Source organism: Triticum aestivum, chromosome 2A (genome assembly GCF_018294505.1).
Source record: "Triticum aestivum cultivar Chinese Spring chromosome 2A, IWGSC CS RefSeq v2.1, whole genome shotgun sequence".
Lineage (NCBI taxonomy): Eukaryota > Viridiplantae > Streptophyta > Magnoliopsida > Poales > Poaceae > Triticum > Triticum aestivum.
In genome coordinates, this window is record NC_057797.1 from 28,946,206 (window position 1) to 28,972,461 (window position 26,256).

The 26,256-nt window shown below is 45.5% G+C and overlaps 2 protein-coding genes across 2 annotated transcripts; both read left to right on the forward strand.

Moving 5' to 3' along the window:
- The first annotated feature begins 2,173 nt into the window (after window positions 1–2,173).
- Window positions 2,174–8,857, forward strand: LOC123187171 (probable protein S-acyltransferase 14). Its single transcript, XM_044598954.1, has 7 exons — window positions 2,174–2,613; window positions 3,467–3,710; window positions 3,822–3,913; window positions 7,062–7,185; window positions 7,274–7,359; window positions 7,439–7,504; window positions 8,310–8,857. The coding sequence occupies exons 1-7, from the start codon at window positions 2,401–2,403 to the stop codon at window positions 8,433–8,435; spliced, it is 951 nt and encodes a 316-aa protein (XP_044454889.1). The 5' UTR covers window positions 2,174–2,400; the 3' UTR covers window positions 8,436–8,857.
- A 705-nt stretch (window positions 8,858–9,562) lies between these two features.
- On the forward strand, window positions 9,563–10,879 carry LOC123191424 (probable long-chain-alcohol O-fatty-acyltransferase 5). The gene is made up of 2 exons (XM_044604169.1): window positions 9,563–9,614; window positions 9,733–10,879. Exons 1-2 carry the CDS (start codon window positions 9,563–9,565, stop codon window positions 10,740–10,742), a joined length of 1,062 nt encoding a protein of 353 aa, XP_044460104.1. The 3' UTR covers window positions 10,743–10,879.
- Window positions 10,880–26,256: the final 15,377 nt, after the last annotated feature.

Consider the following 26,256-nt stretch of genomic DNA (forward strand, 5'->3'; position numbering starts at 1 on the left):
AATTTTAATTCTTTTTTCTTATTATTTTGACCTAACGTGAGGCGCCTTATGAATCACCATTAGTTGTTGGTGTTCCAAATATATTAGAGAGCAACACAACGACAAAGAAGCCACAAACATAGTCAAAGGGCAGTGAATTGAAAGATGAATGATGTAGAGATGTAGAAGGTGACCGATAACAACTTGATGGAAAGGTCTGTTAGAGGGGTGAATGGTGTCTGTTGAAAAGAGAAAGGAAGATGCTTGTGTTTGTTGTCCCATGGAATATCACACACAATATGCGCATTCATGGACAAAAACTCAAGCAATATTTACATTCATTTGTTGGCCCGTGGCAACGCACGGGTTTTTTTTCGTCCCACCTTTCCTGGGTTGTTTTCGTCCTCCCTCCCACCTCTCAATTTCCCCGCAGTAACGATCCCACCTCTTAGTTTCGTCGGTTTTTTTTTCTGTTGGTTTTTTTCGTTTGGTTTATTTTCGTCTCATCTCTCACCACCCCTCCCATCTTAATTTTTTCTTCTTCCCACTTAAAACCGAATCACGTCCGATCCTCCTTCCATTTATTCGTGCTTGCTTTGGCAGGTATCGATTCAATTCAATCATGTAAATATTTTGGCAAGTTCTGATTCAATAAATCAAGAGCAATCAGCGTAGCCGGATTCGGTAATTGGTAATTGAAATTGTAGGCAAGAGATCTCCTCGTCCATCAGTGTTAACTTCCTCTTTTTTGACAATATGAGTCCCATCTTCCTAGCGCCAAAGTGTAATATATGGAAACAAACTCAACGAATTATAACAGTGATTAACCCGATTATTACATACCAAACATCAGGTACGCCATTAATTCGCTTCCTTCCCTTCCCTTCGTTCCTCAATCCCACGCTCATGGTGCTGTAGTGGCGGAGTTGCCGATGGCGACGAGGACAACCCGTGGCAGCCCCCATCCTACTCCCTCACTTCCTCCAAATTCCTCGACCCCTACCGTCTCGATCCCGTTCACGCTCTGATCCGAAGGCCGATGCAGCTCTGGCCGATTGACAATGCAGGTTCGGGATCGTTCCTTTCAGCGCCCACTCTTGGAAGAATCGGCAGCGTGCCATGTAGATCGAACCCGACCGAGATCACGGGATGCTTGCACAGGGCTCGCCGAGATTGCTATTCTGAACTTTTTTGTGAACAAAATGAAGAGTGAGACAGGATCTGCACTTGTGCTAATATAAAATATACTTGTGTAGTTGCAGGTTTTGTTTTAAAAATCCAATTGTTGTTTATCTTTTGTCGCGAAAATGATTACTAATTATGACATTGATTTTATTTCTTCTGGATGTTGTATATTCTTGGATTGAAGGGACTCCCCGACAAGGTGAAAGATCAGGTTACATCTGCATGTCGTTTTATACTTGTTTACCTGATTATTTGATGCATAATTTCACATGGGTAAACTAAATTTTTTTAGCCTGGTTTAGATGATGCAACCCAAATTTTGGCATTGGTCGTAATTTGGTAGTTCTTCAGCTGAGTGACACATTCATTTGGAGAAGCACTAGCTGGAATCAGAGACCTATTTTTTAATGTTTCCTGCTTATTATAAGTTAATGTGGTCCCGTTGTAACGCACGGGCGTTCTTCTAGTACCAATAAATGAACTCGTCTTTTACTCCTCTCTACGCCCTCATGTCGGCACGTTTGCACCTCGTCCACGCAACAAGAAGATCGACGTTCACCCGTTTATGCCACATGGCGAACGACGTATAAAATCCTCCCCTTTTTGCTAAAGTATGTTGTCTTGAACTTTGAAATAACACCACAAGGTTTTATGTGGTTGGATGATTAGGGGGACAGTGATATCCCAAACCCACCAGGGTTCAAAAAATCCCGATGCTCACATTTTCCTAGATTTATTTCAAGAATTCTGGTGATGTGCGCTCGGTGGGAGGAGGCATTCCCATCGACTAGATGATATATCGGCTTAGTCTCATAGGTCGTGAGTATGCCCGTTCATAGGGTTGGGTGTATGGGCCTATATATGAGGCGCTTGCGTTTGTACCGTGTTAAAAAGAAGGTTTTGTGTTGTGTCAAAACATTGAACAGGAAAAAAGTTTACTTTTTTTATTAACAAATAAAAAAGATAAAAGTAGAATTGGTAAAGGAAAGTGACAACGCGGCGTGGAAGAAGGCCGTGCGGACTCCATCTCTGACCATCGCCTTTCTTCCTCCTTCTCCCTCCCCCTTCCTCCTCCTATCTGCAAATCCTCCTCCCGCACCGCGACCCACGCCCCTCTCCCCCCCTCCGGCGGAGGCGGCCGTCGCGGTGGTGCACCCCCCGGCCCTCAAGCTGACCCCACCCAGCCGCTACGCGGAGGCGGCCGGCGCCGGCGCCGGCGGGGCGGAGCGGGGAGACATGCACAGATCGGCGGGGGTCGCGATGGCGTGGAACGTCTTCCGGTTCTGCACGGCGCTCCGGGGCCTGGGCTCCATCATGATCCTACTCGTCCTCGCCATCGTCGGCGTCACCTACTACGCCGTCGTCCTCTGCAACTACGGCCCCGCCCTCCTCCTCGGCGGCGGCGCCACCCTCGCCGCGCTCGCCGTGCTGCTCCTCTTCCACTTCCTGGTGCGTGCCGCTCTCGACCCGGGGCGGGGCGTATTTCGCGATTTCGCTTCCTGGCGCGCGCGGTCCCGGCGATTTCGTGATTTAGGCCGGAGATTCGCCGTCTGGCTGGGCCGGAAACGATGCGAATTTGCGGCGGGATTGGGAGTCGTCGTTAGCTGTTAAAATCTTGGTTCTTCAGAAAGCAATGTTTCCTACATGGGTGAAATCGATCGATTTTGGGGAGCTACGATGTTGAATGCGGCATATTCTTGGATTGTTGATGCAGGCACCGTGCTGCCTTTTAGCATATATATCTTCGTATGCTATGCTAGTTTCTTCTTAACATCGCTACGCTATGCTAGTTCTTCAGGAATCAATGTTTTTTTTTTAATTTGCAGAAATCAATGTTTGGTATGCATAGGTAGAAAAATTTCTATTTTGACCATTATGCTGGGGCCCAGGAGCATATTCTTGGGTTGCTGATGCAGGCATGCTATGCTGCCTTGTGGGACATCTTTCTGTGCCAGTCCGATGTTAGTTTCTTCTTAACATTTGCTTCTCTAGGTGGTACTTCTTGGTATGTAGCTAGTTGCAGGCGCGCTGATTAACATTTGTTTTCCTCATATGCTCTGTGGGAGCATAGTAGATCTCTGTAGGATGTGGACGCTTCCTAATGAGAGAAGTTCTGAAAAGATGCTATATTGGGCTGATCCAATGCATTTTGAATGCTATTGGATTATTGAGCCACAACATGAACTGCTTCTTCGCAGAATTACATGGCTGTGAATGCTAGTGGCATTATCTTGCGATTTAAGACATGGCCTGCGTGTGCTTTTGTCAGTGTTTTAATGGCACGGTTCTTTTGAATTTGCAGCTTGCTATGCTGTTATGGAGCTACTTCTCTGTTGTCTTCACCGACCCTGGTTCTGTTCCGCCAAATTGGAACCTTGATTTTGACGAGGAAAGGGGAGAAACTGCTCCGCTCTCTAGCTCAGACTTCAATAGCCAAATGAACCCACAGCAGTCTATGGCTCTCGGTGATACGGGAAATCCGAGGATGAGGTACTGTAGGAAGTGCAACCAACTGAAGCCCCCTCGGTGCCATCATTGCTCTGTCTGTAAGTTGTTCATAATTTATTCTTCAGGATGAATGCTATGTTATTCCAGTTATTATTACTAATTGCATATTCTGCATCGTACCGCTTATCTAGGCCTAAATTGTTTTTCAGGTGGAAGGTGTATCCTTAAGATGGACCATCACTGTGTATGGGTTGTTAATTGTGTTGGGGCGCTGAACTATAAATACTTTCTTCTCTTCCTGGTATGATTTTATTATCCTTGAGACAATGATGGTCCTCTTTGGAAGGCAGATTAGTTAAGCTTTTGTTTTTAAATTATTTTTTTACCTCTGAACTAGTTGCTCTTTCTTATCATGTATGTAGATATGCAATATTTGGTGATACTTTAACCATACCTTTTGAATTGAGAAACTGATTTCCTTTTTCCTGTGCAAATTTTGAAGCTTTAAGGAAAAAAATTATGGCATTTTGTGTGTCAACCACTTACTTAGTTCATCATTGATACTACAAATAGTTTCTGCTTTTGGATGATCCTGTTGTAAACGCATTTAGAAATAAAGTTATTTTTATGGGGTTTTAATATACAGTTTGTTATGCATTCCGAATAGATATTAGACATCAGGGGTTCGGCATTTTCCTGTATTCTTAGTTTCTTCTATGTAAGTACAGCAATGATTAAAGGCATCAAATGCAAATTATTAGTTTCTTAACAGATCATTGCATCATGGTTCCTTTGATTACTGTACTGAACAATGCAACACCTCGTCACATGTCCATGCCTCATGGCTCCTGTCAGTACTGTACTCTCTGCCACACCCCCTCCTCCATATATCTGTGCATAATTAGTCCCCTTGTCAGCCAGGTTATTGCTTGATTAGCTTAGCAAGCAGTTAGCCAACTCCCTTGATAACTTGAAATGCAAGATTCACTAGTCAAATTAGTAATTAGTAAAATGATTCTTCCACTAGTCAAATTAAATTTATTATAGTGTATTATGTTATGGAAATTGGTTTTGGCTCTCGAGCTCACCTGGACCTGAAATCTGCGCTGTCCAGATGCATAGAGATCCGTGTTGGTCTGTGTATTTGGTTCAGTATTCGCCTGTTTTAACTCATTTCCGCCAGATACATGGCCCACGCCTGCAACCTCATATTTATTGCTTCAGAATGGTTGAACCACTCGTCCAGACGGTTGTGGCCTCTTGTTCCGTCACATTGAACGTACCGGACGTCCACAGCGCTGGATGTGTATCACCTGCTTGTGCTTATGCAAACTCTATAATGTCTGATTAATTGAACCCATTTTTATCAATCTAGATGGTACACCTGAACATTAACGTTGTTTGTCACTGTAATTAAGTCATAGAATCACTCCGGGACCATCATGCAGTCACACACTTTCGATCAAGCAATTCAAAAAATCATCCAAGTGAAATTCATACAAAGTTATTACCCAGAAAATAGAAAAAAGCCTTGCCATTACACGATCTCGCTTGCATAAAATAATTTTCAGATACCAGTTTTTTTTTTGGACTGAAGGAGCTCAAAACTCCCAATTTCATTGCCTGAAATTGATAATTTCAGATATCAGTTGACATACCAATTCCACCAGCAACAAATCATACATCTATGCAAGTAGTAATCCATAATGCTCCTGCAAACCACTTTTGCAGCTGTGGTATATCCTAAATGCGTCACACCATTATTCTGTCAAGATTTAAGCACTGATTAATTATCTAACATGATTTCAGCAACAGAATTGGACACTTCATGGACATCGTATACATAATAATTTCAGTACACTTACAGTCTACTTCAATCCACAAAATCTTCGGATGTCCAACCGCTTTAATTTTGAGCACCCAACTTTGGATACCAAGCAAAATGTCTATCAACTATTACCTTTTTGTCAACTGCTTGTGAATCAATTTCCCCGTCGACTGCGCGGATGCTCTGTCGGCACCGCTCCTGAATCACAGCAAGCTGGTCTGCTGCCACAGCTCATTGACCTGCATTTTCCTCCATGACATACCCGTTGTCTACTTAGCTCTCGCTGTACGCCGGCCCGCCGTAGATCTCCATCCCCTACACTCGCCGTGTCTACTGCGTGGCAACCTTGACGAGCTGTCTGCAGAATCTCCTAACCAAGGCTCCGCCACCGCCACACCTGCTCCGTGCAATCCATTCGCAAATAGCCTTGTGGTCCTCTCTGCATCATCTTGCAGTCCACCCACCACCGCTACACTTTCGGCCTCATCTAATAAGACCAGCAACCTGGATGCAAGGCAGCTGAGCTTCCGAATCGACATACCTGTCATTCAAAATAAAGCATCTGATCCTGGAGAGTTACTTGTCCACAGGATCGACTGAAAACTGCCGCACCGCCGGAAACTCCTCCCCTGTCTCTAAATGACTGGGGTTATAGTTCTTTGCGTCCATATCTATACTTTTGGCCTCTTCAGCATTTCAATTGTTTCCACCGCATGACGCTTTGGTCGGCAAATTGCTGTTTTTTTTATTTGGGTCAGCAAATTGGTTGGTGAGCCGCATTCACTTCGTATCCTTCCAGGTGGAGCTGCAGGTCGATGCTTTGCCAAGGTCCAATCGGCCCACCTTTATGACTAAACCAGTGACGCCGTTCGTTTCCCGTCTGCAGCCTCTCTCCTAGTACGCTACGTATGTACGCCTGCGTCCCCTGTATTCCAGATCCAACAGTTCTGTATGTCACACTGAATAAATGCTGGCACAGATCCCATAGACCAATTGGACGTCCAGGATATAGGATGCATTTGGACCCCAAAGCCAAAACGCCCCTCCCATTATGCTAGTAGTTGTTACTTTCAAAAGCAACGAATTTAACCTTTTGTAGAGCAATAAATTGACCTAAATTGTGATGTTTCCCTTGCTTGGGATGGATTTGGATTGTGCAAATGATGATACAGTTGACTCCAAGTAGTTAATTTAGGACCATTTGAGCATGACAATGCAAGCCATCTCAACTAAAAATGAGTAAAACTGTATCCTAGAGTTCAATGCATGAGGTTCTTTCTTTACCCTATTGTATTGTATAGTAGGCCTTCAGTTTGTCCTCATGCATCATGCTAACAACATGTATCATACAGTTATTAAGTGAAATTGATTAACTTGTGTTTTGGAAATCCGCGTTCATTCATATAAATTGAAATATTAAGACCTTGCTTCTTTACTTAAAGAGTCATCTCATTTGTGCAGCATGTGTGTTCGGTGGTCTTTTTATTATAGTACAGTACAAGGACTGCTTGTTCAGTACTTATCTGGGACTTGTTTTGAAACAGTGTACTCTTCCATGCTGCTATGTTGATCATTAGTTTTCTTATACAAATAAATCTGTTTGTTTTTATGGTGCTTGCAGTTTTACACCTTCCTTGAGACATCGCTTGTTACCCTCTCTTTATTGCCTCACTTCATAGCCTTCTTCAGTGATGTCGAGATCCCAGGAACTCCTTCAGCACTTGCAACCACATTTCTCACATTTGGTAAATGCATTACTACTTTTTGGAAAAGAAAAGTATGCTTTCAGCGTGATTGATTGAACATCCACTAAAACTATGATGTTTCTTGCAGTGTTGAATCTGGCCTTTTCCTTGAGCGTTCTGGGTTTTATGATAATGCACATTTCACTTGTTTCTGGTAATACAACAACGATTGAGGCAAGTATCTTGTAATATAATGTTAAAGTTTATTGTTTGTTATATCATGATGAAATCAATTTGTTACTTTGTTGTTCAGGCATATGAGAAGAAAACTAGTCCACGTTGGATGTATGATCTTGGCCGGAAGAAGAATTTTGCTCAGGTCAGGTTTATAAAAAACTATATTTTTTCATAGTCATCTGGATAATTTTCTATGGTGCTAGTATGTGTCAAATTAGTTTTATTTCAAGAAAATGATAAACCTGTCTTGTTGAGGTGACTTTAAAGTTTAAACTTCCTATAAATACGATGACTACGTGTGGATTCAGATATTAATGGTAGCTCAGGCTCAACTCATATTCAGTAGTCATTATCACATAATATTTTCGTAGAGATGATTAAATAATCATTATGTGAGCTGAGCACATTGTTATAACAAGGTTTGTAATGGCATAACCTGAAATTTCCATGGGGCATGTATTAATACATAGAACTTTGGTAACTGCGGAAGAAGATTAAGCAATGGAAGTTAAATTTCCTTATTAAACCAGAATCTAGCACTTGTGGTTGATAAACGATCATGTTGGGATATTCCATGATATTCTCTTGTTGTAGTTTCATAAACCTTGAGTGTGCCCTTTCACAGGCAGTTCTGCCGGGTTCATGATACATATGTGCAACATACCATATCAATATTATTTTACTTGGGATTCTCTAGCATTTATATTTTATTTCTGTTCTGTACATGGACTGTGATGCCCAAATATAATCAAGGGGGCAAAATATGGAAACTGCATGTCCTTGATCATGTCCGTATTTATGACCTTCAACATCTGAAACATGACCTTTCTCCATTGTTATTTTCCTTCTTGCTGGCCATAGTAGCACCAGCAGACTTGGTAAACAACGACATTCCTGAAGTTACTTTCATGCAAAACTATGTTAGTAAACAATGGTCTTGTTATCAGGTCTTCGGAAACGACAAAAAGTATTGGTTCATTCCGGCATACTCAGAAGAGGACCTTCGAAGGATGCCCGCTCTGCAGGGCCTCGACTATCCTGTCAGGACAGACTTGGATGGGCAAGAGTTGTAACGACACGAATTTCCCCAGTGCCCCCGACCACACAACCTTGTGCTGGACGGACAGAATGTTTCATGTAAAATTCGACGGTTTTCACTTAAGCTGTCGATGGTATGGCAAAAGAAAATCAGGCATACTGTATACACCAGCTGTTGTGTTACACTCACTGGTCCTAGAGGGCATGTGATGTAAATTATTTCTAGCATATGTTCTCAAAAGGAAAAAGGGAAATTCCGGTGTCCTCTAGATGGGCATTGAGATGCATATGCTGTACTTTGACTGAGAGTAGCCAATTCAGAAAGATACCATTTGTTGATGAAAAATGACTTGCGTAACTCGGTGGATTTGTGGATATGTAATTTTTGTTGTTTTAAGTCTTGTATAATGTCCACTTTGTATGTCCATCTTTCCCTAAAAAAAACTTTGCATGTCCATCTTGCACCCCTTTTCTGAGTAGCACTGAAGTTGCTTGGTTTTGGCAGTAGATTACGATAGCAGTCTTGCTTGATTGATGTAGTATATGATTTTTGCCTTTTGGTCACCTGATTTGATGCATTCTGCCTGAAAGGTCTACAGTAGTTCGGAAATTGCTTTTGGAGCTCGTTAATTTGAAGAAGAAGAAGAATCCACATATTTGTAAGGATGTATTCTACACGTGCGTAAAGTTTGACCATGATATGTGTTTACCACGTGAGCTACGCCAAAAAAGGACACTTTTCGTGATTTTGAAAGCGGTGAACAGTCACTATTCACTTTTAAACTGTGCAGGTTTAGGTGTGGAATGAAATGTTCCAGGTTCAAAAATAAATAAATAAATAAAAATCGATGATTTTGTGTTTTGAATAAAAACTAGTTTGATTTGCCTGCCTCTCGGGTTGCTTGGGTGGAGGCGATCCAACTCCTAGCTAACAAACCCTAGTGCTAGGGTTTGACGAAAGGGTGGGAGTATCGCATATCATCGTGCTGCGGTTGGGTGTGGTGTCCTGCGCTATGGTGTTGGGGCTCGGGTGCCAGGCCTGATCTGCTGCTCTTATGATCTTTCTCTCCTTTCTCCGGGCGAATACCCAGATCCGCCTTGTTGAATTGACGATTGGCGTCCCTGCTTAGTTGGAAGCATCATTTCGGAGGGAACATCTGCGATGGCGTGTCCATCAGGGGCTGGTCGTTGGGAGGTGGTGGTAGGCAACTCAAGTACACTTGATATGTAAGCAGTGTCAGACGAGTCTTGTTAGTCGGGATCAGAGTGCACATGTACGCCCCCTTTAGATATGTCTCCTCTGTCAATGTCGATAAGACGAGGTAACGCCAGGCTCTTCTGCTCGCGCACTCTACCACCATGCCGTGGCATCGGCAGGTCGCGAGCGCGCTGGCCATGGAGCTCCCGCGGTGTCCGTGGCCGTCGCGGCGGCCGCGCTGTACGCGCGCGCCGCGTCGTCGCTCCTCCGGCCCGGGCTCCCGCTCCTCGCCGCCGCGCCGCTGGCCTTCGCCTCCTCCGCCATCGTCCGGGGCGTCGCCGCCTTCTTCCTCGCCTGGCTCGGCGCCTTCAAGGTCGCGCTCCTCGCCGCCGGCCGCGGCCCGCTCGACCCCGCCCTCCCCGTGCTCCCGTTCCTCTTCACCGCCTTGCTCCCCGTCAAGCTCCGCCGCGGCGGCGCCGCTGGAGCAATGTCCGAGGCCAAGGCGGCGCCCTCGCTCGCCTCCTGCGCGGTCAAGGCCGCCGTCATGGCCGCCCTCGTGGGCCTCTACCGGCTCAACGCCCGGCTGCACCTCTACGCGCGCCTGGCGCTGTACGGCGTCCACACCTACTGCTTCCTGGACCTGCTCCTCCCCTGCATCGCCGCCGCCGCGCCCGCGCTCGGCATGGAGACGGAGCCGCAGTTCGACCGGCCGTACCTGGCCTCCTTGCTGCGGGACTTCTGGGGCCGGCGGTGGAACCTCATGGTGTCGGCCATCCTCCGGCCGTCGGTGTACGACCCCGTGCGCGCCCGCGCGGGGGGCGCCGCGGGCGTGCTGGCCTCGTTTGCGGTGTCCGGGGCGATGCACGAGGCCATGGTGTGCTACCTCAGCCTGCGGTGGCCGCCCGGCGGCGGGATGGCCGCCTTCTTCGCCCTCCACGGCGCCTGCTGCGTCGCCGAGGGGTGGTGCGCGCGGCGGTGGGCGGCGAGGAGGCCGCCGCGCGCCGTGGCGACGGTGGGTGTGGGGCTGTTCGTGGCGGGCACGTCGTTCTGGCTCTTCTTCCCGGCGCTGCTCAAGGACGGCGTCGAGGAGAGGTTCCTGGACGAGTGGGCTGCCGTGGCGGCCTTCTTCCTCGACGCCGGCTGAAAGATGAATTCCATTGTTGTACAGTCGACGGAGTAGCTAGCAATAGTAATTGCTTCCATGAAAGCAGTCAAATCATGGATCACCAAGTGAACTACTCTGATGGTTCAGTGAAAACGAAACGAAAAGCGCCTGGAGTATCTCCAACAGAAGCGTTATATAAACGACGCGCGGTATAAAAATTACTTTTAGCGCGCGGGGACCCGGTTTGAAATCTCCAGCAGCCGCACAAAAAGCGCGCGTGTGTTATAATTAATGCAGCACACGCATCAAAAAGGCATCGCGCGCAGCATATTTAGTGCGCCCGGTCATTCGCGCGCTGCAAACTCTGGGCTGCTGCAGATGGGACCGCTTGATTGGGACCATTGGACTCGCACGCACAACATATTTTGCAGCGTTTGTTGAAGCAAACGTCTTCTAGCGCCCTAAAAAAATATGCTTGCGCGTTGTAAACCCGTTTTTTGGGCGCCGCGCATTGAGCGTCTGTTGAAGATGCTCGATAGCAATTAGAAGTTGGATGAAGCAGTTTAATTTTTTTTGATTTGTTAAAAAAGCGCCCAAATATCAGTCAAATAGTAGTCCATCACTGCTAAGAAACTGATAACAGAAATAGGGAATGCAAATGCTTAACTAAGGCCCTGTTTGGAATGGAGTTGGTGGAGCTCGGTTTTGACAGCTCCGTTAAAATGAGCTGAAGTGTGGTCCGCTTCGGGAGTGGAGTTACGAGGAGCCGAGAGGAACTGAACGCTCCCTAAATCTTTGTCTTTGGTTTTTGCATAAATCTCTCGATAGGTTTGCATTCAGAAACACGGTAGCCACCATGGTCAGAACTCAGAAGCACATCGATCAGTTGCTGACAAGAGAGGAAGAAGTAAAGTAAAGGAGAAGCAGAGGAAGACGACTTTAATCAAAGAATTCACAAAAGGCCATGTAGCATAGAGCCCAGTCTTGCAGCTTAGCATCATCATCATCAAATACCCAAAAAACACCGTTTCGAAAAGGAAATAGCCTCAAAATCATCAGCTACCGAAATAATTCTAGCGTTACAAACATTTTGAGACTTCAGCATGCAGTGCTAAAGAAAGTCCAGGTCGACGACTCTACCTTTCATCTTATCATTCAACGCCCCTTCTCGCGCTTTGCGTGGCACCCGGTGGAGAGCTCCCATGATACCTCCGGCCTGGTCATGGCTGCAATGTATGCAACTTCCATCACCTCCTGGTGGAATGATCTGATCTGTCCTCCCTGCAAGAAGGCCACATCTACACCAGCTGGAATATCTGAGAAGGCAAGGAACAGACGGGTATTCGAGCACAAGACTCTTGCTGAGCATAGCGTGTTTCTGCTCATTAATCAAGAAATCTTGCAACCTATGCTTTCCCTCCACTGGCTTAGAGCATCTATAGTCGCGGACAATCCAATCTCTCAAACACCTGCAGACGCGCCCACGGGCATTGACCGGTCACTCCCTCTTTTCCATAATAAAAAAAATGTTTTTCAAGCTAACAAAAGTTGAAAAACGTTCTTATACTATGGGACAGAGGGAGTAGATTCTTAGGTCATGACATGGATTGAACTTTTCTTGCGTACTCAAGGGGTATGTTGATATGTTAATCTCTACTGTTGATTTATCATAACTCAGAGCATTGAATCTCCACCCTTTCTTTTCTCCTGCTTTCCTTTTCGCCGGTGGATCTCACGCGAACGTCGACCGCCTCTACCGTCTGCCATGTGCCACCTTGGCCCATGTCTTCCTCTCAATCTTATCTCTTCCAGAGAAATCAAGGCTTCTTCCTCTCCCCGAAAATATCTCACGCCTCTCTCCTCTATTTCTCGGGTTACCGCATACACTATTAGGAAAAGGCCTGCTAGTGGCGCACCTGTTTTGGCTACTAATGGCGCACTACAGGTGCGCCACTAGCATCACGCCATTAATTTTTTTTACTATTAGTATCTGGTATACTAATGGCGCACCACGCAGTGCGCCATTAGTATGCCTCCCAGGGGGCCATATTTACCCATGTGCTCTGGCTTACTAATGGCACACTAGTTGATGATGCGCCATTAGTGTGCTCTGGCTCACTAATGGTGCACTAGTTGGTGGTGCGCCACTAGTATGAATATTAGGGATTTTTTCTTTTATGATATTTGCACAGGTTACAAAATATATTATTGGACAGAATATAGACAACACCACATAGCAACAGCAGATTCATCGAATACAATAGAAGATTAGTCTCCGAATACAATTCATCATATTAGTCTCCGAATTCAAAAGACTGAATAAAGATAGAACATTACAAGTCTCGAGACCGCGAGTAGCGAGTTTGTCTTCACATTATAAGTCGATATCGATCATCTAAACTACCATCACATAGAAGAGAGCTGCGGTCATCACGATGAGCATCATCGCGATGAAACTGGTCTTTATCCGGTTCCTCCTCCGCTCCCTCCTCTCTCCCGCTAGATAGCGCGCGTATCTAGATTCCGCCTCCGTCCTAGTGGTGTACCCTTTGTAACTGTTACCGCTGAAACGGTGAACCTGTCTCCGACACTCCTCCCAGTTGTCGTAGACTCCGGGAACCTTACCCTTATACACGACATACGACGGCATCTCTATGCACTAGCCAAACAAAACGTTAGTAGCAATTCACAGACAATACATAAGCAATATATAAGTATGCAACAAAAGGATCGGAAGAGAAAAGCAAGACATTAATAGCACGATTCATGGTCCTACTAATAAATAGTATCGATTACATCTAAGTTGAACGACTGTCCAAACCAAGGAGACATACAAGTTCATTAAAGTTTAATTACAACATGAGCTAATCGATATTTCAGAACTACACATAGCATCACTACTTTCGACTCAACTTAGGGACCGGAGAGTGGATGAAGCCGCCGTCTCTCGTGATGGTCATGAAATCGCGGGCGTTGTCAGCCTGCATTTGTAGCGTTGTGTCTATATCACTGTTGGACGGTTGATATCTGAGGTAGAACTGCCCCGAGGTACGAAGGACATCTTGATGGATGATTTCCGCAAACTCCGACTAGATGCGAAGGGATTCTTGTCTAATGTCCGCGTCCTGGATTGCCGACAAGCTTGTGGCCCAATCTTTGAGATTATTTGGTAGCAGAAGGTGATTATGGTCCCGTACGATCGCCCGCATGTGATGGAGGGTGCAATAGGCATCCTTCTAACCACCAGGCGGCTGCTTGACGCAGGGGAACGTCGTATTGTGGGCGAACACGTGCTTGCCGTACCTACAAACTGGCCTGGTGAAGGTGCCTCCAGATCTGGCATAGCCGGGGAGAATATCATCAAGAACTTTCTTGATATTTGTGTAGTCTTTCTTCGACTGACGGTCCGAGCCGAAATACGTGGCCATGGAATATTTCGGGCTTAAGAGGATGAGTGTGCAATATGTGTCACTGCACAAAACACGGAATGTTAGAAAAAAAAGAACGATCGAAATCTAGGAAATCATATGTTACGGGGCGGTGAGGGGATGACTTACTCGGGAAAGTAAGGCACGAGGAAGTTATCCTTATCTGGGTTTGCCAGAATGATGCCTTCGAGATATGAACTCGCGACTTGCTGGTCCCCAGCGCTGCCCAAGATCTTGGCACACATGTAGATGGGGTCGACTATAACGATGTCCGGGGTCTTGTCTCTAATGATCCACATCTCCATACTCAGCGAAAATAGCCGAGCGAAGGTGTAGTGCAGCGGATGAAGGTTAAACATAGCGAAGATGTCATCAAACCGCATGACGATCGTACCCCCGATGGCGTTATACACAAAGCCCTTGCCCTCTGGCACCTTGGCCACGATAACCGGGTATGCCACATCATTCTCGGAGAGACGCCGCTTCTCCAAAGAAAGAACATTGTCATGCAGACTCCGCATAGCACCGGTTGCAACATTGAGCAGATTAGTCGGTAGCATCGGCCTACCCGCCACATGCACCCTCCTCGAGATATCCTTAGGTGAAGGTGGACCGTCCTGAGCACGGATTGTACTCGGTGCTGGCTGGCTCGCACCCTTGTTACTCTTTCTTTTCCGTCCCTTCTTCTTCTGCTGTAATGGGATCGAGTTCTGCTCACAGACCGCCTTCTTGAGTGTGTTGGGGCTGATAATATTTCGCACCTCAGCTATCTGAGGCTCGGTGAAGGAGGCAGCTGGAGGCGTCTCCTGAGAACTGAACGCGATCCAGGAGACTTGGACCCTGCTCCAAGGAACAAAAGAGGCGGTCACGAGGGTGGGGGGCGCCCCCCTAGGGCGCGCCCCTTGCCTCGTGGACTTCTTCCTCCTATATATACACACGTACCCCCAAATGATCAGAACAAGAGCCAAAAACCTAATCCCACCGCCGCAACTTTCTGTATCCATGAGATCCCATCTTGGGGCCTGTTCCGGAGCTCCGCCGGAAAAGGGCCGTCATCACGGAGGGCTTCTACATCATCCTAGCCTCTCCGATGAAGTGTGAGTAGTTTACCTCAGACCTTCGGGTCCATAGTTAGTAGCTAGATGGCTTCTTCTCTCTCTTTGAATCTCAATACAAAGTTCTCCCCCTCTCTTGTGGAGATCTATTCGATGTAATCTTCTTTTTGCGGTGTGTTTGTTGAGACCGATGAATTATGGGTTTATGATCAAGTCTATCTATGAATAATATTTGAATCTTCTCTGAATTCTTTTATGTTTGATTGGTTATCTTTGCAAGTCTCTTTGAATTATCCGTTTGGTTTGGCCAACTAGATTGGTAGTTCTTGCCATGGGAGAAGTGCTTAGCTTTGGGTTCGATCTTGCGGTGTCCTTACCCAGTGACAGAAGGGGCAGCAAGGCATGTATTGTATCATTGCCATCGAGGATAACAAGATGGGGTTTATTTCATATTGCATGAATTTATCTCTCTACATCATGTCATCTTGCTTAAGGCGTTACTCTGTTTTTAACTTAATACTCTAGATGCATGCTGGATAGCGGTCGATGAGTGGAGTAATAGTAGTAGATGCAGAATCGTTTCGATCTACTTGTCATGGACGTGATGCCTATATACATGATCATGCCTAGATATTCTCATAACTATGCTCAATTCTGTCAATTGCTCAACAATAATTTGTTCACCCACCGTAGAATACTTATGCTCTTGAGAGAAGCCACTAGTGAAACCTATGGCCCCCGGGTCTATTCTCATCATATCAATCTCCATCACTTTAATCTTGCTTTGCTTTTTTACTTTGCCTTTACTTTTTACTTGGCATCTTTATACCAAAAATATTATATCTATCAGATCTCACTCTCGTAAGTGACCGTTAAGGGATTGACAACCCCTAATTGCGTTGGTTGCGAGTAGCTATCGTTTTGTGCAGGTACGAGGGACTTGAGCATGGCCTCCTACTGGATTGATACCTTGGTTCTCAAAAACTGAGGGAAATACTTATGCTACTCTGCTGCATCATCCCTTCCTCTTCGGGAAAAACCAACATAAGCTCAAGACGTAGCAAGAAGGATTTCTGGCGCCGTTGCCGGGGAGTCTACGCAAAAAGTCAACATACCAAGTACCCATCACAATCCCTATCTCTCGCATTACTATATTTGCCATTTGCCTCTCGTTTTCCTCTCCCCCCAATTCACCCTTGCCGTTTTATTCGCCCTCTCTCTCTATCCTCCCTCTCTATTTGCCTCTTTTGCCCATTTGCTCTTGTTTGCTTGTGTGCTAGTTTGCTTGTTTGTCGCGATGGCTCAAGATACTACCAAATTGTGTGACTTCACCAATACCAATAATAATGATTTCCTTGGCACTTTGATTGCTCCTCTTACCAATGCTGAATCTTGTGAAATTAATACCGCTTTGTTGAATCTTGTTATGAAAGATCAATTCGCCGGCCTTCCTAGTGAAGATGCCGCTACTCATCTGAATAGCTTCATTGATTTATGTGATATGCAAAAGAAAAAAGATGTCAATAATGATGTCGTTAAATTGAAGCTATTTCCTTTTTCGCTTAGAGATCGTGCTAAAGCTTGGTTTTCGTCTTTGCCTAAAAATAGTATTGATTCATGGAACAAGTGCAAAGATGCTTTTATCTCTAAGTATTTTCCTCCCGCTAAGATCATCTCTCTTAGAAACGATATTATGAACTTTAAACAACTTGATCATGAACATGTTGCACAAGCTTGGGAGAGAATGAAATTAATGATACGTAATTGCCCTACTCGTGGTTTGAATTTGTGGATGATTATACAAATTTTTTATGCCGGATTGAATTTTACTTCTAGAAATCTTTTAGATTCGGCCGCGGGAGGCACTTTTATGGAAATCACTTTAGGAGATGCTACTAAACTCCTAGATAATATTATGGTTAATTATTCTCAATGGCATACTGAAAGATCTTCTAATAAAAAAGTGCATGCGATAGAAGAAATCAAAGTGTTGAGTGGAAAGATGGATGAACTTATGAAATTATTTGCTACTAAGAGTGTTTCTTCTGATCCTAATGATATGCCTTTGTCCACTTTGATTGAGAATAACAATGAATCTATGGATGTGAATTTTGTTGGTAGGAATAATTTTGGTAACAACGCTTATAGAGGGAATTTTAATCCTAGGCCATACCCTAGTAATCCTTCTAATAATTATGGGATTTCCTACAACAACTCTTATGGAAATTATAATAAGATGCCCTCTGAATTTGAGAATAGTGTTAAAGAGTTTATGAATTCACAAAAGAATTTTAATGCTTTGCTTGAAGAGAAATTGCTTAAAGTTGATGATTTGGCTAGAAATGTTGATAGAATTTCTCTTGAGATTGATTCTTTAAAGCTTAGATCTATTCTTCCTAAGCATGATATCAATGAGTCTCTCAAAGCCATGAGAATTTCCATTGATGAGTGCAAGGAAAGAACCGCTAGGATGCGTGCTTCCAAAGATGCCTTTATTAAAGCGTGTTCCTCCAATTCCTATAAAAATCAAGATGAAGATCTAAAAGTTATTGGTAGGATCGAAAGTATGTCTAGAGGGGGGGGGGGGCTGATTAGACTACTTGACCAAATAAAAATCTAGCCTTTTCCCAATTTTAGTTCTTGGCAGATTTTAGCTATCTTAGCACAAGTCAAGCAATCTCCACACAATTCAAGCAAGCATACAAAAGAGTATATGAGCAGCGGAAAGTAAAGCATGCAACTTGCAAGAATGTAAAGAGGAGGGTTTGGAGGATTCAAACGCATTTGGAGACACGGATGTTTTTGTCGTGGTTCCGATAGGTGGTGCTATCGTACATCCACGTTGATGGAGACTTCAACCCATGGAGGGTAACGGTTGCGCGAGTCCACGGAGGGCTCCACCCACGAAGGGTCCACGAAGAAGCAACCTTGTCTATTCCATCACGGCCGTCGCCCACGAAGGACTTGCCTCACTAGCGGTAGATCTTCACGAAGTAGGCGATCTCCTTGCCCTTACAAACTCCTTGGTTCAACTCCACAATCTTGTCGAGGCTCCCAAGTGACACCTAGCCAATCTAGGAGACACCACTCTCCAAGAAGTAACAAATGGTGTGTTGATGATGAACTCCTTGCTCTTGTGCTTCAAATGATAGTCTCCCCAACACTCAACTCTCTCTCACAGGATTTGGATTTGGTGGAAAGAAGATTTGAGTGGAAAGCAACTTGGGGAAGGCTAGAGATCAAGATTCATATGGTTGGAATGGAATATCTTGACCTCAACACAAGTGTAGGTGGTTCTCTCTCAGAAAATGTGTATTGGAAGTGTAGGTATGTTCTGATGGCTCTCTCCATGAATGAAGAGTGGGTGGAGGGGTATATATAGCCTCCACACAAAATCTAACCGTTACACACAATTTGCCAAACTCGGTGGGACCGAATGGTTAAACTCGGTCGGACCGATTCAGCAAACCTAGTGACCGTTAGGATTTTCGGTGGGACTGAGATGCAACTCGGTAGGACCGATATGGTTAGGGTTAGGGCATAACGTAATCTCGGTGTGACCGATTACACAAACTCGGTAGGACCGATTTTGGTAATAAGCTAACCAGAGAGTTGGTCAGGTAAACTCGGTGGGACCGATTCGCTCATCTCGGTGAGACCGAAGTGTTACAAAAGGGAAACAGAGAGTTTACATTGCAATCTCGGTGGGACCGATCGCTCATCTCGGTAAGACCGAAACGTTATGAAGGGAAACAGAGAGATTACAATCCCATCTCGGTGAGACCGAGATCCCTATCGGTGAGACCCGGACCGATTTGCCTAGGGTTTGTGGCAGTGGCTATGACATTTGAAACTCGGTGGCGCCGGATAGAAAGAATCGGTGGGGCCGAGTTTGACTTTTGGTTTAGGTCATATGTGGATGTGGGAAGGTAGTTGAGGATTTTGGAGCATATCACTAAGCATTTTGAGCAAGCAAGCCATTAAGCAACACCTCATCCCTCCTTGATAGTATTGGCTTTTCCTATAGACTCAATGTGATCTTGGATCACTAAAATATAAAATGTAGAGTCTTGAGCTTCAAGCTTGAGCCAAACTTTTTGTCCTTAGAATTTTGAGGGATCCACTTTCCTCATCCATGCCATGCCATTCATTGAGCTTTTCCTGAAATATTAATCTTGGAATAATGTTAGCTCAATGAGCTATATGTTGTTAGGAATTACCAAAACCACCCAGGGATAGTTGCACTTTCAATCTCCCCCTTTTTGGTAATTGATGACAACATATAGATCAAAGCTTCGACAAATGATAATAAGAGTGAAAGATATTGTCGCTTTGAGAAGTATGTGAAAAGCAAGAGCTCCCCCTAAATTTGTGCATATCTTAAGATTTGCTTTGGACTGCAAATGCACAATGAGTTAGGATCATGGGTTACTCTTCCATGTCACATACATCTTGGTGGAGCGCTCAAAATAATAAAGATTGAATACATGCACTCATCACCAAGCAAAGTGAATGATCATATAAGGATAAGTAAGATAATATCATCTAACAAGCATAAGTGTAGCTTATGATCAACCACATGATCATCAATGTCTCACAGATAATAGCATAGTATCTCAAGCAATCAAAAGACAAACAAAGTTCAACCATCAAAGCAAGAGAGAATAAAAAGCAACGCTCTCTCTCGAAGCCTATGATCTATACATGTTTCTCCCCCTTTGGCAACAAGTTACCAAAAAGTTCATAGAAAATGCATAGCACTAAAACGTCTCTCAAGCTTGGTCTTCAGGTGGTGGTGTCCGGAGAACTCCAAGAACGAAGGCTTCAGTCGAAGTAGATGGAGCTGATGGAGTAGGTGCTGGAGCTGGTGGCACTGAAGCTGTAGCTGGTGCAGATGACGTGGCTCTGGTGTCTGGAATAGGCACTGCAGCAGACCTCTGAGCTCTAGGCACTCTGGCAAATGCATCAGTGGTTGTCTTGCCCTTCCTCTCCTGCATATCATCTTGAAGTTGCTCCACAACAGACTGAATCTCAGTTACCTTCACATCCAAGTCATAGAATTTTTGCTCCACGATTCTTTCCAAGCTCTCCTGGTTTTGAGTCAGGGTGGCCAGTCCCTTCTCAATCCTAGAGTGGATGCAATCAGGTAGCCAAGCTGATCTTGCTTGCTCTTCAGGAGATACTGAGATGCTTCTTCAGTAGTTGGCATCCTTGCAGCTTTTTCTGTTTTTGCCTTCTCTCTCTTGGCTTGTGCTTGTACTGAGGATGGTTCATCTTCATCCATAACCACTTGGTTGTCCTCAAAGTCAGGATAGAGAACAAAGTGTTCCTTATCCAACAGATATTTTCCTGTGCCCATCTTTGAGTTAATCAACTCCTGAATTTGTGGGGCATATCCACAACTTCTCTTTTGGTCTGCTGCTGTCCTCTTGATAGTCTCAACCATGAGGCTCATGACCTTGAATTTCTGTGGCACATCAAATATGTGTAGCAAATTAATTGCATGCCCTCTGATCATGTTGTGGTCACCTGACTTGGGCAAAAGAGTGTGCCTTAGGATCCAGTTGATCGTTGGCAGTCCTGACAGAAGAAAATGGACTGACCCAAACTTGAAAGTCTCAAGAGCTTTGTCTGGGATCTCCTTGTACATCTGTGACATAGAATTGTGATCCATCTTTTTCTTGGCATAAACATCCAAGTCATCTTCACTTTCCTTTGGGGCATTGATCAGATTGGCCCATTCCTCAATAGTTGATTGGTATCTCGTTCCTTTAGACATCCAAACTATTCTGCCATTTGGATAGAAATGTGTTGTGGAGTATAATTGCATAATGAGCTCATCATTCCAGTTTGTGAGCTTCTGCCCAACAAAGTCTGCCACTCCACACGCACTGAAGCTGTCATACACTCCAGGATAGTGTTCTTCATTCTCCTTCATGTAGGTCCAGTCGACCCACCTCATATCACACACTATAGGCTTCTTGTCCAACAAGATTGTCTCATAGAAGTCCTGCTGTTCCTTTGTGTGGAACCTGTAATCAACAGCAGTCCTTCTCCTGGTGGCATATGGATCTGACTCTCTCCATAGCCTCAATCCTGAGTCTCTCCCGATCTTCATGTTCTCAGCCACAGGATGAGCATCATTGTGGTCTGGAATCTTGGGTTTGAGTTTTCTCAGGACTTGTCCTTCATCATATTCATCAGCAGCAACTTCAGGCACTGGGGCCTTGTTCTTCTCAGCAGCTGGTATACTCCTGGTATTCCTCTTAGGTGCACTCTTGGGCTTGGAGGCTGCTTTGGGTGCTTCTTTGGGCTTTGATGTTGCAGCCCCTGACTTTATAGCATCACCCATCAGCTTTTGTGCCTTGGGTGCTGGTGCAGCAACCTCCTCTTCCTCTTCCTCTTCAGAATCTCTCATGATTGAGGATCTCCCAAGCACTCTAGCAGTTTTTTTTGATACTCTCCTTCCTCTTCTTCCCTTCTGCAGCAGCCTCTTTGGGTTCAGATCCCAAAGGGACTTGAGTAGATGCTCTGGCCTTAGACATTGGAATTCTCTTTGCAGGAACCTTTTGCTTCATGCCTGGCTTGGTGGCAGCAGCAGTGTTATATTCCTTCTTAACCACTTTCTTCTTGGAAGTGGCCTCATCCTCAACTGCCACATAGTCTTCATCCTCAGATTCAGAGGTCTTCTTCTTTCTGGCCCTGGTGGCAGCTTTGGGTAAGTTGCTTGGGGTGCTCCTGCTACCATCATCTGAACTGCTAGAGGGACTAGTGCCCTCACTCAGGTGAACCTGCTCCTCTGACCTGTTCTGGCTGTCACTCTGATCAGACATATTGCAAACACTGACAGCAGACCCTGTGAATAGATATAGATGAGATAGAGTGGATGAGCATCACAAAATGCAGAGGTTTTTGCAAAAGAATGAGTCAAAAACTTAGTTTTAGTTTTCCACAGAAAGCATTTCGGATCAACCGATTTGTAAACTCGGTGATACGAAGCAGCTGTTGGAACCTAAACTAGTGAACTCGGTCAGACCGAGTCACAGTTCGGTGGCACCGAGACTGCTAGGGTTTCACAAAGTCCTGAACTCGGTCACACCGATTTGCAATTCTCGGTCAGACCAAAAATTACATGTGCGATGGCCTGAGCCGAATCGGTGGTACCGAGTTCCACAACTCAGTGGGTCCGAGATGGTTTCGGTGTTGGAAATATGCCCTAGAGGCAATAATAAAATGATTATTATATTTCCTTGTTCATGATAATTGTCTATTATTCATGCTATAATTGTATTATCCGGAAATCGTAATACATGTGTGAATACATAGACCACAATGTGTCCCTAGTGAGCCTCTAGTTGACTAGCTCGTTGATCAACAGATAGTCATGGTTTCCTGGCTATAGACATGGGGATGTCATTGATAACGGGATCACATCATTAGGAGAATGATGTGATGGACAAGACCCAATCCTAAGCTTAGCTCAAAGATCGTGTAGTTCGTTTGCTGTAGCTTTTCTGAATGTCAAGTATCATTTCCTTAGACCATGAGATTGTGCAACTCCCGGATACCGTAGGAGTGCTTTGGGTGTGCCAAACGTCACAACGTAACTGGGTGACTATAAAGGTACATTACAGGTGTCTCCGAAAGTGTCTGTTGGGTTGGCACGAATCGAGACTGGGATTTGTCACTCCGTATGACGGAGAGGTATCTCTGGGCCCACTCGGTAATGCATCATCATAATGAGCTCAATGTGATCAAGTGGTTGATCACGGGATCATGCATTACGGTACGAGTAAAGTGACTTGCCGGTAACGAGACTGAACAAGGTATTGGGATACCGACGATCGAGTCTCGGGCAAGTAACGTACCGATTGACAAAGGGAATTGTATACGGGGTTGCTTGAATCCTCGACATCGTGGTTCATCTGATGAGATCATCGAGGAGCATGTGGGAGCCAACATGGGTATCCAGATCCCGCTGTTGGTTATTGGCCGGAGAGCCGTCACGGTCATGTCTACGTGTCTCCCGAACCCATAGGGTCTACACACTTAAGGTTCGGTGACGCTAGGGTTGTAGAGATATGAGTATGCAGTAATCCGAAAGTTGTTCGGAGTCCCGGATGAGATCCTGGACGTCACGAGGACTTCCGGAATGGTCCGGAGGTGAAGAATTATGTATAGGAAGTGTAGTTTCGGCCATCGGGAAAGATTCGGGGTCACCGGTATTGTACCGGGACCACCGGATGGGTCCCGAGGGTCCACCGCATGGGGCCACCCATCCCTGAGGGCCCCATGGGCTGAAGTGGGGAGGGGAACCAGGCCATAGTGGGCTGGTGCGCCCCCCTTTGCCCCCCCCGCGCCTAGGGTTGGAAACCCTAGGGTAGGGGGCGCCTCCACTTGCCTTGGGGGGCACTCCACCCCCTTGGCCGCCGCCCCCTTGGGAGATCCCATCTCCAGGGCCGGCGCCCCCAGGGGGCCTATATAAAGGGGGGGAGGGAGGGCAGCCGCACCTCAAGTCTTGGCGCCTCCCTTTGCCCTGCTACACCTCTCCCTCTCGCAGAAGCTCGGCGAAGCCCTGCTGCGATCATTGCTGCATCCACCACCACGCCGTCGTGCTGCTGGATCTTCATCAACCTCTCCTTCCCCCTTGCTGGATCAAGAAGGAGGAGACGTCATCCGCTCCGTACGTGTGTTGAACGCGGAGGTGCCGTCCGTTCGGCACTTGGTCATCGGTGATTTGGATCATGGCGAGTACGACTCCATCATCCCCGTTCTCTTGAACACTTCCGCTCGCGATCTACAAGGGTATGTAGATGCACTCTCCTCTCATTGCTAGTTGACTCCATAGATTGATCTTGGTGAAACGTAGGAATTTTTTTTGTTTTCTGCAACGTTCACCAACAGTGGCATCATGAGCTAGGTCTATGCGTAGTTCTCTTTGCACAAGTAGAACGCAATTTGTTGTGGGTAGATGTTGTCAACTTTCTTGCCGCTACTAGTCTTATTTTGCTTCAGCGGTATTGTGGGATGAAGCGGCCCGGATCGACCTTACACGTACGCTTACGTGAGACAGGTTCCACCGACTGACATGCACTAGTTGCATAAGGTGGCTAGCGGGTGTCTGTCTCTCCCACTTTAGTTGGAGCGGATTCGACTAAAAGGGTCCTTATGAAGGGTAAATAGAAGTTGACAAATCACGTTGTGGCTTTTACGTAGGTAAGAAAACGTTCTTGCTAGAACCCTATTGCAGCCACGTAAAACTTGCAACAACAATTAGAGGACGTCTAACTTGTTTTTGCAGCAAGTGTCATGTGATGTGATATGGCCAAAGTTGTGATGAATGATGAATGGTATATATGTGATGTATGAGATCATGTTCTTGTAATAGGAATCACGACTTGCATGTCGATGAGTATGACAACCGGCAGGAGCCATAGGAGTTGTCTTTATTTTTTGTATGACCTGCGTGTCATTGAGAAACGCCATGTAAATTACTTTACTTTATTGCTAAACGTGTTAGCCATAGTAGTAGAAGTAATAGTTGGCGAGCAACTTCATGGAGACACGATGATGGAGATCATGGTGTCATGCCGGTGACAAGATGATCATGGAGCCCCAAGATGGAGATCAAAGGAGCTATATGATATTGGCCATATCATGTCACTATTATTTGATTGCATGTGATGTTTATCATGTTTTTGCATCTTGTTTACTTAGAACGACGGTAGTAAATAAGATGATCCCTCATAATAATTTCAAGAAAGTGTTCCCCCTAACTGTGCGCCGTTGCGACAGTTCGTTGTTTCGAAGCACCACGTGATGATCGGGTGTGATAGATTCCAACGTTCACATACAACGGGTGTAAGACAGATTTACACATGCAAACACTTAGGTTGACTTGACGAGCCTAGCATGTACAGACATGGCCTCGGAACACAGAAGACCGAAAGGTCGAACATGAGTCGTATAGAAGATACGATCAACATGAAGATGTTCACCGATGTTGACTAGTCCGTCTCACGTGATGATCGGACACGGCCTAGTTAACTCGGATCATGTTATACTTAGATGACTGGAGGGATGTCTATCTGAGTGGGAGTTCATTGAATAATTTGATTAGATGAACTTAATTATCATGAACTTAGTCTAAAATCTTTACAATATGTCTTGTAGATCAAATGGCCAACGTTGTCCTCAACTTCAACGCGTTCCTAGAGAAAACCAAGCTGAAAGACGATGGCAGCAACTATACGGACTGGGTCCGGAACCTGAGGATCATCCTCATAGCTGCCAAGAAAGATTATGTCCTAGAAGCACCGCTAGGTGACGCACCCGTCCCACAGAACCAAGACGTTATGAACGCTTGGCAGACACGTGCTGATGATTACTCCCTCGTTCAGTGCGGCATGCTTTACAGCTTAGAACCGGGGCTCCAAAAGCGTTTTGAGCGACACGGAGCATATGAGATGTTCGAAGAGCTGAAAATGGTTTTCCAAGCTCATGCCCGGGTCGAGAGATATGAAGTCTCCGACAAGTTCTTCAGCTGTAAGATGGAGGAAAATAGTTCTGTCAGTGAGCACATACTCACAATGTCTGGGTTGCATAACCGCTTGACTCAGCTGGGAGTTAATCTCCCGGATGACGCGGTCATTGACAGAATCCTTCAGTCGCTTCCACCAAGCTACAAGAGCTTTGTGATGAACTTCAATATGCAGGGGATGGAAAAGACCATTCCTGAGGTATATTCAATGCTGAAATCAGCAGAGGTAGAAGTCAAAAAGGAACATCAAGTGTTGATGGTGAATAAAACCACTAAGTTCAAGAAAGGCAAGGGTAAGAAGAACTTCAAGAAGGACGGTAAGGGAGTTGCCGCGCCCGGTAAGCAAGCTGCCGGGAAGAAGCCAAAGAATGGACCCAAGCCCGAGACTGAGTGCTTTTATTGCAAGGGAAGTGGTCACTGGAAGCGGAACTGCCCCAAATACTTAGCGGACAAGAAGGCCGGCATCACAAAAGGTATATGTGATATACATGTAATTGATGTGTACCTTACCAGTACTCGTAGTAGCTCCT

Excerpts from the sequence above, each read along its gene's own strand:
- LOC123187171 (XM_044598954.1), top strand. The coding sequence starts at position 2,401 with ATGCACAGATCGGCGGGGGTCGCGATGGCGTGGAACGTCTTCCGGTTC. Across the intron at positions 3,711-3,821 it reads GTGCCATCATTGCTCTGTCT|GTGGAAGGTGTATCCTTAAG; the intron begins GTAAGTTGTTCA and ends ATTGTTTTTCAG. Across the intron at positions 7,186-7,273 it reads AACCACATTTCTCACATTTG|TGTTGAATCTGGCCTTTTCC; the intron begins GTAAATGCATTA and ends TGTTTCTTGCAG.
- LOC123191424 (XM_044604169.1), top strand. The coding sequence starts at position 9,563 with ATGGCGTGTCCATCAGGGGCTGGTCGTTGGGAGGTGGTGGTAGGCAAC. Across the intron at positions 9,615-9,732 it reads GGTGGTGGTAGGCAACTCAA|GCTCTTCTGCTCGCGCACTC; the intron begins GTACACTTGATA and ends AGGTAACGCCAG.